General features: G+C 56.9%; 2 protein-coding genes across 4 annotated transcripts in view; both read right to left on the bottom strand.

Annotated features, from left to right (window-relative positions):
* Positions 1-169: 169 nt before the first annotated feature.
* Positions 170-3,005, bottom strand: LOC136056398 (intestinal-type alkaline phosphatase-like). The gene is given in 12 exon segments (XM_065748593.1): positions 170-495; positions 654-770; positions 896-1,110; positions 1,166-1,304; positions 1,385-1,454; positions 1,525-1,659; positions 1,742-1,914; positions 1,995-2,169; positions 2,237-2,352; positions 2,538-2,677; positions 2,679-2,926; positions 2,928-3,005. Coding segments are annotated over 12 exon segments (1,893 nt in total). The 3' UTR covers positions 170-208.
* Positions 3,006-4,162: 1,157 nt separating this feature from the next.
* Positions 4,163-13,728, bottom strand: part of DIS3L2 (DIS3 like 3'-5' exoribonuclease 2) — a 162,777-nt gene continuing 153,211 nt past the window's right edge. For 2 of the 3 annotated variants that reach the window (XM_065748085.1, XM_065748086.1), the window contains exons 15-21: positions 11,855-12,038; positions 11,215-11,301; positions 7,779-7,926; positions 7,454-7,584; positions 7,088-7,192; positions 6,408-6,509; positions 4,167-4,675 (exon numbers count right to left, since the gene is read on the bottom strand). In XM_065748085.1, the coding sequence (XP_065604157.1) occupies positions 4,577-4,675; positions 6,408-6,509; positions 7,088-7,192; positions 7,454-7,584; positions 7,779-7,926; positions 11,215-11,301; positions 11,855-12,038 (856 nt within the window). In that variant the 3' untranslated portion in view covers positions 4,167-4,576. Of the gene's footprint in view, positions 4,676-6,407; positions 6,510-7,087; positions 7,193-7,453; positions 7,585-7,778; positions 7,927-11,214; positions 11,302-11,854; positions 12,039-13,728 lie in introns of all 3 variants that reach the window. The other variant, XM_065748084.1, reaches the window with a different exon arrangement.

Below are 13,728 nucleotides of genomic sequence, written 5' to 3'. Positions count from 1 at the left end.
GCTGTGAGGACATGGCCACCCCCCACCTTTATCTCTTCTCCTGCTTCACCCCAATGCAGGCCCCAGTTAGGAGGACAACCTGGGGAAACTGAGGCACAACTGCCACTACAAACCCTCTCACGATGCACGAAGCCAAACAACCTGTGTTTTATTGCATTCCGTGATCTTGCCCGTAACAGGGGGCTGAAGCAGGGCTCTGTGGGGTCTCTCAGTCCACCAACATGAAGGCAGACATGCAGAGTACCAGCAGCACAACTGGGGACTGTGGGGAGTGCTGAGTGCTGCCAGAGGCCCTGCGGGGTGCCCCACAGCGTGGCCTGGCATCATAAGGCTTGAGGCACGCTGCATAAGCAATGGCATGGGCAACATAGTGCTGCTCCTGCACTCCGTGGAAGAGATGGGCCATGGGGCCCTGGGCCAGAACCACCACGTCCTCCCCACTGTGGGTCTCCAAGTCGAGGGGAACGGCCGCCTGCTGCCTGTAGTCCTTGTCCTCTGTGGAGGGAGCAGGAGAAATGGCACTGGGGGCAGCTGCTTTGCCCTTTGCATGAAGCAGCTCCCAACAGCCTGGTGTCGGGGCAGTTCCTGCCCAAATGAACCCCAGAACGGCACCAGGGTCCCACCCCAACCCTTCTCTTCCAGTAGAATCTTACCCACAGCTGGGAGGCTGGCAGCCGGGCGGCCCCCATCACGGAGGCTGTATCCTGGCCCATTGCCATAGAGGATGCTGGTGTAGGCTCGCTTGTCCTTCGCTTTCTTAGGGGCCAGCCCTGGCACAGGGAAGAGCACTGTCACCCCCTGCACCAGCCAGCAGCCTCCCCCAAACTCCCACGGCCTCCCATAGGGGCACAGCATGGGGAGGGAGCAGGGATGCTCATCCACCCCTGGGTCCCACCGAAGATGGAGGCGCCCCGCAGTGTGTTGCCCCCGAAGGTGAAGACGTGTGAGTGGTCAGCTGTCACCACGGTGAGCGTGTCGGAGGGCTCCGTCAGCTCTCCTGCCCGCGCCACCGCCCGGTCCAGCATGATGGCCTCCATCAGCGCCTGCTTGGCCCGGCCGCTGTGGTGCCCATGGTCAATCCTGCCACCTGCACAGGGAACGGGGACATCACTGCCTTGCTCCCACCTGGCTGCCAGGACCCACGTCCCAGCCCGGGGCCCTGCACTCATCTTCCACAAAGAGGAAGAAGCCATTGGGGTTCCTGCGCAGGATGCGGATGGCTTTCTCCGTCATTTCCACGATGGAGGGGTCCGTGGTGGCGTTGCGGTTCAGCTCGTACCTCATGTCCTTGGGCTCAAAGAGGCCTGGGGGAGTGGGGCCAGGGCTGCTTCATGCCACCCAAAGCGGAGTGGCATTGCTGCCATAAAGCCAGCGATGCTCTTACCCATGAGGTGGCTCACAGAGGTGTCATCGACCGCATCCAGGCCCTTCTTGTCCCAGACGTAGCGCGCGCCCTGACAGCGAGGACACAGAGGTGGCAGTGGCACACACGGCGTGCCCAGCACTGTGTCCCCTCTGCGGTACCTCCCTGGTGCTGAGCCACTCTGCCACCAGGTCCCGCCCGTCCCTCCTGGTGCCATTCTGCGCCGGGTCCTCTGGGTACTCAGGGTCTGGAGTCCACCTGGGGGACATGTAGGTCCTCCCGCCGCCCAGGATCACCTGCAGGGAGCGGGGGGAGGGCTGCCACCGGCACAGGGACACAGCAGCCAGGGATGCAGGCAGCCCGACGTCCCCGGCTCACGTTGATGTCAGTGTTGTACACCAGCTGGTGGGCGATGTCCTTGCAGCCGTCCCGCAGGGTCTCCCGGGGCATGTTGGCATCGCTGTACCAGCTGCGGCTGGCCGAGTGCGCATAGGCAGCAGCGGGGGACGCGTGCTGCACCCGCGTGGTGGTCACGATGCCCACCGACTTACCTGCAGCACAGCACAGGATCCGTAGGGAGCCCGTCAGCTGTGCCGTGCTGGGCTCTCCAGTGGGTGTACCCGCCCCGTACCTGCCAGCCGGGCTCGGTGCAGGATGGAGTCCACCTCGTTGCCCAGGGCCGTGCGGCATTTGCCATAGACGGCCGCCCCGCTCAGCCCCAGCGTCTTGGCGTTGGCCTTCACCCCACACAGGTAGGCTGTGCCCGTGCCGGCGCTGTCGGGCACCTGCCGGTCGATGGTGTAGGTCTGTGGGTGAGCAGGGGTCAGTGGGACTGGGGGCAGCACGCTGTCCCCCTGACGCTGCCCCGCTCACCTTGGCCAGGGCCACGTGAGGAAATGTCTCCATGGCCAAGATGCTCTCCTCACCCGAGCTGCCGGCCAGCTGCCCTTTGTAGATCCGGGCTGCTGACACCGTGGGCAGCCCCATGCCTGTGGCGAGGGATGACAAAGGGCTGTGACTGGGGATGGTCCAGCCCTCCCTCTCCAGGGCCATGCTATCCCTAGGAGGAGCGACCCGCCAGCCCCATCCTCTCACCAGCAGCTGGAGGACAGCTTTGTCCCCAGGGTGCTGAAGGCAGTGACATGGGAAATAGCAGCACCCATGGGGCACTCACCATCACCCACGAAGAGGATGATGTTTTTGGCTCGCTGTGCTGTTGGCTGCAAGGCCAGGGCCGCTGCCAGCCTCCTCCTGGCCCCTTCATTCCAGTACTGTGGGGTCTTCTCTGCATCTGGAGGTGAGCAGAGCCAGGGGTGTGCAGGGCCCCAGAGGAGCCCCAGTGCTCTCACCCCACCATGTCCCACACTGAGCTCTCACCTGAGGTCGCAGAAGCAGTGACCGGAGCGAGGAAAAGGAGGAGGAAGCAGATCTGGAGAGAGAGCAGCCGTCCCATGCTGCCCAGCCCACGTCCCTCCCTGATGGCCGCCTGTGTGCAGGGCTGAGGGGGACACAGCTCTTTATGTCCTGCCCTGTCCCGCCGGAGGGCTGAGCCCCTGCTGCGGGGTGAGACGATGGGCTGATAACATTCAGGGACATCTCGTGGCCCTGCCCTCTCAGTGTCCCCAGCCTTCCCCGGGGCCATCCCTTCCCCCTCCCCCAAGGTGAAGGAGGACCTCCAGCCCATTCCTCGGGAGCAGAGTGGCCCTGAGGCACTCAGTGTCCCCAAGGCTGTACAGGTACCTGGGGGTCCCCAGCTCCACACCTGCAGGGACGCCGGGGACAGAGGGGGTGTGTGTGGGGCAAAGGGCTGTTTTTGCAGACGCACAGGGCTGGGCTGGATTGAGCTTGTTTCCCCACTAAGACACACAAGAGGAGTATGCCGCAGTGAGAGGTAGAAGACAGCTCACTGTTGTGACAATGTCCTCAGGTCCCCTGTCCTAAGGGACAGGGTGAAACAGTGCATTCTGTGTCCATGAGGCAGGAGAGAGATGGAAACCCACAGAGGAACAGACTGCTGTGTCTGCAGTCAGGAGGAGGTGACATCCCACATGAGCGCAGGGCAGGGCTATGGCACAAGGATGCAACTGGAAGGATGCCACCAGCCCATCCCCTGGGGACTGCAGGGGACCGTGACCTCTCCCAGCTCTTGGGGTGCATGTCGTACCCATCTGTGACCCACACAACTGCCCAATCCCTGGTGCTGAGCCAGGCAGTCCAGGCTCAGCCAGGTCCCTGCTGCTGTGCACAGCAGTTGTGCCCATGCCAGGGCCACAGCTGTCACCACCAACAATGGAGAGCAGAGCACACTGCTCACTCTCCCTGTATGCCGGCACAACGGAGCCATTCCCTCTCGCCAGAAGCCCATCCCAGCCCCAAAGAGGTGATGACACAAATACTGCCAGGGCACTGTAGGGACAGTGGAGCAGACAGATGAAACACCCTGTGAAGGACTGAGGCTGGGTGCTTCTCTCCACACAGAAGGGAGAAGTGAGGACACGGCCCGTGCTCCTCGGTGTTGGGTGGGTGCAGAGCCTGGGACAGTCCCGTCCGTGGCTGAAGGGTCCTGGTGTAGGGTCAGGCTGGAGGGCAGGCTGTGAGAGGCTGGGGCAGACACCCGGTGCTGGTCAGTGGTGGCTCAAACCTGGGGATTAGCGGAAGCGGTGCAGGCTGGGGGCACATGCATCCCCCTGACCCCCACCTTCCGCTGAGCAAACAGCGAGGCTGGGATTGCACAAGGCTCTGGGAGGGACAGGGCAGCCTGGGAGGAGAGTTATGGCCAGATTTCTGCCTGGGTAACAAGACAAAATGAAACCTGCGCGCAGTCCCCGCCATGGCTGCTGACCCGGCTTTATTTCATGACATGTGGCCCAGCCGGGAGACCTCCTGAGGGGTCTGGTCAGCCCAGCCAGCCTAGAGCAGCCCCTCTGCTCTCAGGGACATCGATTCCCACGTGGCCCCCACCACAGGCACCCCCAGTGGCAAGGGATGGGCACCCACTGTCTCGTAAAGAAAAAAAGAAACCAAACCACAAAGCTAAAAATATCTGCCAGTAGAAATGCTCCATCTGAGGCAACCCTGATCCCTGGGTTAAAATCCAGACCAGAAATAAAATTATATCAGTTCTTAAAATTCAAATCCCCAAACTCCTGGCGGGTCCCTCTGTCCCCGTGGGTGCCGGTGAGGCGCTGGTGACGAAGTGCCGGAGCGCTGCGCTCACTTCTCGGCGCTGGGTCTCTTGAGCAGAGCGCTGTATTTCAGGGGAACGCCGTCCGACTTCAGCACCACCTCCACCAGTGTGAAAATGGTGATCTCCTGCAGCAAGGACACAGAGGGGAAAGGGATTTTCAGCGGGCTGCCATCACAGTGAGGTTTGGGTTGAGTCGCGTTTTCTCAGCAACCCATAATGAGGGAATGAGCGCTGGTGCCCGCGCAGCGAAAGGAGACCTGGGAAGGGATTGGATAAGGGAGACACGAGGGAATAAAGACTGCAAAAAATCGATGCCTGCTGCTCAGGAATGCACGCTGCCTGCTGGCCCACAGATCAATCGCCTCGTGCAGTGGTACAGTTTAGGGATGTAAATCATCCATCAGCTCTGCTCCCAGAGCAGCACAACAGGATGGCTGGGACAGCAGCAGGGACACGTGTGGTGCTGGGAATCATGCCCTGGAGATGCCCTCAGCCCCTTCTTGCCATCCCCAAGGTCTGGCAGGGCCATCATTCCGGGCTCTTAGGGAGCAGGAGCAGGCAGCGAGCCATCTGGGGTAACCCAGTCCAACCCTCCGTGCTCCTCTCACACCTGCTGCTCCAGATTCATCACTTTGAGCAGGAAAATCTCATTGAGATTTAAATGCATCAAAGCACTCAACGAGGAGCAAAGCGGAGGGAAGCTGTTCTACAGCCATTCTGCATTCAGCTCTGCACTACAGGCTTGGGGATGTGCTCAGGAGAGCTCAGAGCTGCTCCCAGGGGGAGGGCTCTGGTGCATTCTTAGGAGGTTTGGAGAAGTTTCCCCCACTGCCATGTGTTTGCTTAACGAAAACGGGCTCTGCTCATGCCAGGGGCTTCGTTCTTCAATGCAGGTCCCTCCGCTAGGGTGTAAGTGATATCCACTCCTGAAGGGAAGGAGGAACAGAGGCCACTTGAGAATGCACACAGGGGCTTCTGTGAGCGAAGCACAGCTCAGGAGGAGAAAGCCTGCAGCAGCCCCGGGGAGCTCTGACCCTCCTGAGCTGAGCAACATCTCCCCTGGGCAGGAAGGGATCTTTCAGGTCAGGTCTATCAGGAATCCTGCTCTCCCAGAACAGAGCTCTCAGAGCGGGGACAGGGTTGGATTGAGTCCTCCCATCCCCGCCCAGGCACCAGGCAGAGATCACAGCAATCAACACAGCTGTGATTTTACAGCCACGCCAGATAAACCTTGGCAGAGAGGCACCACTTAATCAAGCCAGACAAATGCAATTGCTCCCTCTGATTGAGTTACCAAGTTAATAGATGACAGGGACACAAGAGAGAGATTTCTAGATGCTGTTAAACCATTTGACACTGCATCTCAAGAAGTCTGATTTCAAAAAAAAAAATCTTCCTAATTGGGTCTCAGCCCTATCACATGGGTGGAAACCCAAAGGCAGGGCTGTATCAGCAAGAGGGGCAAGAAATACCAGAATGGGGGGAAGGGGCTAGGCAGGAGCTGCCTTAGGCTTGATCTTACTTAACATCTTAATTGATTATCTGGAAGAAGGAAGTAAACAGCGAGTTAATTAAATTCAGGAGGAAACTGGATTGGGAGGCAGTGCACATAGCGGGCAGGGCAGAGTCTGAAGGCAGTGGTGGGGTCAGGTGTGGGGGCATGGAGCTATGGGATGGAGTGGGGCTGGGTGCTGGGAGGGGAGGTGGAGGCCGGGGTCAGGCTCCCTGGGGAGGGGACAGAGAGAGGCAGCAGGATCTGATGGCCAGCAAGGCATCGTGCCTCCCAGATCCATCCCTGTGTAGATCATGGGATGGATCCCTGGAGCTATGAGCCTGTCCTGTGCTGTGGGGTCTTACCTGGGACACAGATTCCTGCTCCAGTCTTTCCGGCTCCCACATGAGTGTCAGCTCTGGCTTCCTCCCCACCTTCTGGAAGTGGAAGCCTCGCAAGGGCAGTGCCTGCAAGCAGGGAGATGTTGGGAGCAGCCTGTGTCCCCTGGGACCCCCAGTCCCATTCCCTGCTTTGACTGCAGATGGTGATGACACTGATTTTACATTGAGTCCTCTGCAGCTCTGAGGCAACCAGGATGCAGCAGCCCGTGTGTCTGAGCTGAGCAAGTAAATCAGGGGCGGCTGCTATACACAAACAGCCCATAGATCATGCTATATGTCCTGCTTAAAGATGTCATTGCCAGCCATATAACCAGCTTATTAGGAGGAGCTGCTGTCAGTAACCACAGGTGCTGGCCTACAGCAGTGCTGTCACAGCCCCAGATACACCATGTGATTAAATTAAATGGAAGCCAGCCTCTTTTCCTTCCCCTTCAACCCCATGTTGATCTCCATCCCCGCAGATCTGCCCTCATTCCCTTTTAAGGAGACAAATTACCCTCACCCTGCACTGGGGAGGGTTGATTCTCAGGGACTGAGCTGCTCCAGACCCCCAAACCTCCCTACAGGGCCGAGGGACTGAGGAGACACCCAGGTGTGCTGTCTGGTGAGGCAGTGAGTGCACTGGCAGTGTTGGGTGGGCTTACGTTGCAGTAGATTCGCTTCTGGACTCCAAACTTCAGCACCAGGACATCAAAGGCCTCATTCAGGACACCCATCACCATGGCCTCAGACTCCAGAGGACCGCACTCCTGTTAGGAGACAATGCTCTCAAACGTATGGTCTGATTTTTGAGTCATCCTGTGCAGAGCCAGTAGTTGGACTCTATGATCCTTATGGGATCTCTTCCAACTTGGGATATTCTATCACTTATGATTCTATGCCAGCGTGCCCAAGGTCACACTGCCCTGTCTCGCTGTGCTGGTGACTACAGGTCCTGAAGCTCAGGGATAGTCCCCTTTCTCTGCCCCAGACTGAGCACTCATGGGGAAATTGGACACCACTGCTCCTACCCTGACAAAGACGGCGAAGAAGAGGTCGGTGCTGAGCTCCTGCACCCTCTTGGAAGCCATCTTCCTGTCATTGCAGTGCTCTGCTTGTCGCTGGATGGCCTCCATCTCCATCTTGATGGGAGAGCTGATACCTAGGAAGGAGATGAGCCACAACAACAGGTTCACACTCTCTCTTTCTCCAGATGCACCACAGCAGCCCGATGCCCAGCTCCCCCTGTGTGCATAGAGGATGCCCACGTGGCAAGGAGCTGCCTGGGGGGACACAGACCCCAAGCAACCTGCCCTCAAGGCAGGAACCCAGGAGGCCCACCTGCATGGGACTCACCAAGTGATGCAGAGAGCAGCCGGTGCACGACGACATCTGCGTAGCGGCGGATGGGCGAAGTGAAGTGGGTGTAGAAGGGAACATTGAGGGCATAGTGGCGGAAGAGAATCTCATCCTTCAGGATGCCAGTGCAGAAGTACAGAGCCATCTGAAAAGCAAGGGGAGGGTGTGAGAAAGGAGGACAGTGGAGGACCATGAGGGCTGGAGGGAGCTCAGCAGAGCCTGAGCTTTCTGGGTTCTGGGTCTGGCCGCAGGCTCTGCCGCCCCTGTTCTCACCACACATGTTACAGCTTTTATTTTTACATCTGTGAAACAGCAGCCCTCAGGGCTGGGAAAACAACACAGCCTGAGTCCAGGCGGGGAGTGGAGGCTGCGGGGTCAGGGGGTGGCAGTGAGGTCACGGCACAGTGGCGATTGAATGAACCCATTTAAAAATAAGAGCAAGTGATTTAAAACAAACAGGAGTAGGCAGCTCTGATTACAGAGCTGTCGTGGGAGCCACAGTTTGGGCAGCTGCATCCTCCACTCTCCAGCACGGCGGCGCAGCCAGCTCCTGCTGAGCAGCAACGCACTGATCCGGGCAAGTAAATAGTGCAGGTTAAAAAAAGCAGCGTCGGCCCCAGCCTTATTATGAGACCCAAGAGCTGAGCTAGGAGCTGCCAATTTCCACAACCCAGAACTAAATTGTTTCTGATGGACTCCACGAAGTATGGTCTCCACTCAATTAGTTCAGCTCCCACTGAACGCGGCTCTGCGTGGTCGGGCAAGGAGACACGCCCAGAGAAGTCAGAGAGATGCTGCCTGCTGGTATCCGGGGCATTTCCTGATGGATGTGCCAAACCCAGCTGCTGCGGGTCCAGTTTTCAACACCCTGATTGCAACTGATGACCCTTGCTGAGGCTGGGAACAGCTCGGCATCACAGCAAAATCACACAACCATAAAATCATAGAATGGTGTGGGCAGGGGGGTGGCCTTAAAGCCCCCCCCAGCCCCCAGATCAGGCTGCCCAGGACCCATCCGACTGGCCTTGGTGCCTCCAGGGATGGGAGATGGATGGGATGCTCCTCTGGGCCATGGTAGGGTTACACGCTGGCACTTGCCTAATACCTGCCCTCACTACCATGACAGCACTCCACAGTAACGCCAGCCTGACACAGAGCAGATGTTTTCTCATTAACAGATCTGACTAGCAAGTGGTCGCAAAGCCTCAGGGTCTGACTGCCACAATCCCAGGAGAACAATGAGGAGCCTGGAAATAAATCAGCCCCAGCCAACCCGGGCTGGCTCTGCTCTTGCGGACAGATTGAATCCCCGAGTGACTGAGCCCCTGAAAAATGATATGTCACTGCTCTTTCATCTGTTACAAGCTCCTGGCGTGGCAATCCAGGCAGACACACGCATTACCCACTGCTTTCCTCCTTCAGGAGGCTGATGGCCACCAGCACACAGCCAAGATGGACGACGCAGTGTGGCACGAGCATGGGATCAACCTGCTTCTGCTACAGCTGACTTGATGCGGCCTTGTATCCCCACGACACCCACTCCATCACCTGGAGCCGCGCGCTGGGACATGGGGCCTCTCCACACCATCTGTCAGAGCCACAACCCGGCCCCTGTGTCATCCCGCTCTGCAGCTGCCAGCTCAGAGCTGTGCTCTCCTCCATTACAGGCTGTGGGGATGGGTGGATGGGGCCGATTTTCCCATCTGCTCCAGTAGCAGGGGTAGGCAGCAAAAAGTCCTTGTCCCACTTGGAAGCTCTGTCCTTCCTGAGGGGCACTGACACAGCCTTGCACTGCCAATCCTCTGTCCAAGCAGTAGAAACAACAGTGGGAATCTCAATTGCTCAGGTTTTGGGGGAACTGGTCCAGCCAACAGCACGTGTTGGGAGGGAATAGGGACTGCAGAGGGAAACACTGGTGTCTGTCACCACAGCAGCTCCACAGCCCTTCCATATGGACCAGAGATCATACAGATACACCATGGTGTATCCAAGTGCACAAGTTCACCCCAGACCAAAAGGGATTTCCGCATCTTCCAGCTCCTGCAGAGCCAATGGGCTCAGCTGTAAAGCTGGGTTTTGTCTGTTATGTGAGATGCCAGGCAGCAGGTCTGCTGGGTGGGAGTGGGCTGCACTGCACACCTAAGCACAAGGACACCTTCACCTTCTGAGCATAGTGCATGTCGAGTTCCTGCCAGAATTCTGTATCTCATGGAATACCTCCTCTGAGAACTCCTTTTCTTCTTCCCCAAACTGCCTGCTATTTGCTCCCTGGAAGACTTCATCCTCCAGCAAAGCCTGGGCTTGCACCAAAGCAGGACCAGAGAGGGACCCCAAGGAATGCACACCACCTGCTGGCGCCTTCCACCAGAAAAGGAAGATGTGACAGAAAGGTCCAGGACAAACCAGAGCAGGACATGGGATCCAGGAGAACACAGCGAGCTCCAGAGGCACTCCCAGCACTTTAGAAAGCAGCACTCCTGAGCTGAGCACATATGCAAGCAGGTAATTTACTGAACGGTTTTGGTCCCCAATTCCGCTTGTGAGTATTAAGTCACTAAAGTGCAGCAGGACTTCAGGCAACCGCTAACGAGTAAATGGAGCAAATGAGCTAATTAGAAGAGTGACAGTCAAATGAGTGATGTAGGAAAGATGATTCATTCCTGCAGCGATTGGCAGACCACAGCAGAGAGACCATTCCAGCAACTTGCTCCCTTCCCTGTGGGGTAGGACTTCCCTCAGAAGAGTCTGTGCTATACCCAGCAGCAAATGTAGGAAGACAGATGCCTCATAAAAAGGTGATAACCACCCAAGTAATGTCCTGAGCTGCAGATGCATCAAACATGACAATCACTGGGAGGAGCAAAATGAATCTCCAATGCACAGGAACTGACAAAAGGCCTCAGTCTGGAGGGTGACCACAGGGTTTCCAGAGCTTCTCTCCTTCTAAGAGGATGTGCCTGGGTGCTGGACTGTGATTTATGGCCAGATACGTGGTTTAGTGGGCGTGGGGGATGGACTGATGGTTAGACTAGATGATCTTAGTGCTCTTTTCCACCCTTAATGATTCTGATTCCCACACAAGCCTGCACTGTCCTGATGCCTGATTTCCTCTTGGACAAGAAACCAGTTTAGGTACCATGACATGATGCAGCAGGAACATGAGCCATGGAGCTTGTCACCAGCTCTCCACGGAGCAGGCCGGGTTCTTGTGAGTCTGCTGGCATCCTGCACATCACCTCCATCGTGATACATCCCAACACCACAGGGGCACTGCAGGGTGCAAGAAAAGGCTCAGCCTGACCCTGCTGACCCTACAGCGTCATGTCCTGTGTCCATTCACTCTTCCTCTACGTTATGACTAGCTACAGTAATGCAGAAGGGGTCAGAGATGGAAATGGGGCCTCAGAAAGAGCTACAGATATGCAGTTCTTACCTGCATGGGCCTGGAGAACATGTTGGTCAGCACTTCTTTCCTGGCTTCAGAGTATTTGTCGGCCCCAAATGTTTCATTTAAGCTTTTCTGAAGGAGAAGAGAGACAGTTTTCAGGCTGACAAGCAGCATGCGACGGTGCTCAGAACCCCTCTCCTGACCTGTGCCCCAACCACACACTGAGAGCTTCAGTGTGTGCACTAATGGGACTCTGGAGGGATGTGGGGATGGGAGGTCACTGCCTGGGGCTGGTGGTAAGGAAGGGCTGGGAGAGTTCAAAGCATGGTGGAGCAGCTGAGCACGCAGCCCTGCAGTGCTGACACAGCCCCAGCATGGCCAGCAAGCAGGGAGAGCAGCGTGCGGGAAGCCAGAGGGGATGAGATTAACAGGGGATTATCCACAGTCCGGTTGCAGTGAGGAAAGAAAATCCTGGGAGCTGCACTGTGCTGTAGCTCAGCCTCAGGACACACTCAGCAGAGGATCGCTCCATACTTACGGCGCTGCCTGCATCTGACCTTTCCCAGCACTGCTCTCCGGTCCTTACCGGTCCCCAGTCCCCATCCTTCCCTCTTTGACTTGCCCAGAATCTCCCAAGAAGGCAAATAAGGGAACTCTGTGTGCCCTTGCTCTCTGGGCCACTCACATGCAGGCTGCCCGCGCTGCTGAAGTCGATCTCGAGGCCGACTTGGTGGCAGAACTCCATCAGGTCATTCAGCAGCTTGTTCTGGGGTGGTGGGTGGCGGCGAAGCAGCGCCTGCTCGGGGAAGGAGCGGTAGATCCGATGGGCTACAGCCATGTTTGCCAGCAGCATGAACTCCTCCACCAGCCTGCAGGGCAAGAAACAACCCCACGTTGAGGAGGGATTCCCCTGGGTTCGGAGTGATGGGAGCTAACAGGACTCAGGGGAACCAGGGAGTTATAAATGATGACTGGATGTGGACTGAGAGGTGCCGTGCTGGGCTGAGGACCCTTGGGCTCAATGAATGAGAATCTCCAGGGCTTCAAACCCAGTGCCACCAATTGTGGTTTTCTCCCATCCAAAAGGCTGTTCTACCACAGACTTGTTTATCTGGGCTCAGATAAGCAACAAGACATGCTTAATTGGACTTCCAGATACTTGCTGCTTGTATTCCCCAGGCTCCTAATTGATCTTAATTGCACAAAAGATAATAGATTTACAGTAGTAACGTCACACTCCACGCAATGCCCGAGAGAGATGTAACTGATCAGGGTGGCTCAGCCCTCCTGCACGCAGGGCAGCACTTCCGCAGGGCTGGTTGCAAGACCTGGGTCAGAGTCCTGCATCCTGCAGCTCACCGTGCCCCAGGAGCACGGGTGTGATGTGCAGGGTATGTGCACTCCAGCCACAATGTGCTCCCAGTCAGGGAGGACTTGACAAAGCCTCGGAAGAGAAAAGAATTAAAGATGAGCCCGGAGGAGGAATTAGTACACACTCCTTGTAATAAGCAGCATAATAAGCAGCGGAAATATTCATCATCAATGGGAAGGAGATCCCTTAACAAGAGCTTTGTGAGTTCTCCCAAGGCTGGGGAGCACAGTGCTGTGGTGAAGTCAATAGGAGGGACACCCTATGGCACAGCATTACAGCCCAAGTGGGAAGGGGCCACCAGCCTGGTCCCTAATGCTGAATGGCAACACAACTAGCAGGCCAAGGGATGAGGCAGTGGGGTGGACAAAGCACCCACAGCCTGGTGTAAGAAGGCTAGGTGCAGCAGACATAGGCTAGGTGGTAGCACCCACATCCACTTGTTCGGGGTGGCTTCCAAGAAGGCCAAGCAAAACCTTGCTGCTCCTGTACAGCTAAGCCAGCAGATGGCAACATCGGTCCCTCTATGGTCACCGGTGCCTGGGGGCTGTGGGACAGCATGGCCCCAGGGTGCTGGGCACCCAACCCAGGGCTGGCTGGCCTTTAGTATCCCCATCTTCCAGGTGCACTTCAGCCACCTTGCAGACAGCACACGGGGACAAGGAGACCCAAAGGGCTGTACCAGAGGCAGAAGGCAGTGCCCTTTATACCTAAAGAGGAACAAGCAGAACGTTTTACTCCATCAAATCTCTTCCTCTCTCTGTTCCACACCATCATACCTGGAGCATGAGCTCCCAGGCAGCATCGAAGACAGCCACTGAAGGCTGATGGTGTCACTGGGGATGGTCAGCACTGCCACCCAACAGCCCTCCAGGAGGTCCATGACAAAGAGGAGATCAATGGCAAGAAGGTGTTCTTTCTTTCTTTCTTTCTATCTTATATTTTTCCTTCTTTTTTCTTAAAACAGCCGAGCCCGGTGCTTGGCTCGGTGCAGCTGGCAGACAGGAGAGCAAAGAAAAATATTTCATAGCTAAAAAAAATGGAGACAGAAAGACTGGTCTGAGCGAACATGCGCTGAATGCATCCCATGTGAAATGCAGCCTAACGCCATCGCTACAGTTTCCTCTGGATTAGCTGAGCTATCCTTGGCTCCTGCTGCCATAAAATCCCATAAACAATCTGGTCTGAAC

This window comes from Cyrtonyx montezumae, unplaced genomic scaffold (genome assembly GCF_038088225.1).
Source record: "Cyrtonyx montezumae isolate F1298 unplaced genomic scaffold, pur_monq_1.0 scaffold_5, whole genome shotgun sequence".
Lineage (NCBI taxonomy): Eukaryota > Metazoa > Chordata > Aves > Galliformes > Odontophoridae > Cyrtonyx > Cyrtonyx montezumae.
Note: the sequence above shows the minus strand (reverse complement) of the source record. Positions and strands in the feature narration are given on the sequence as shown.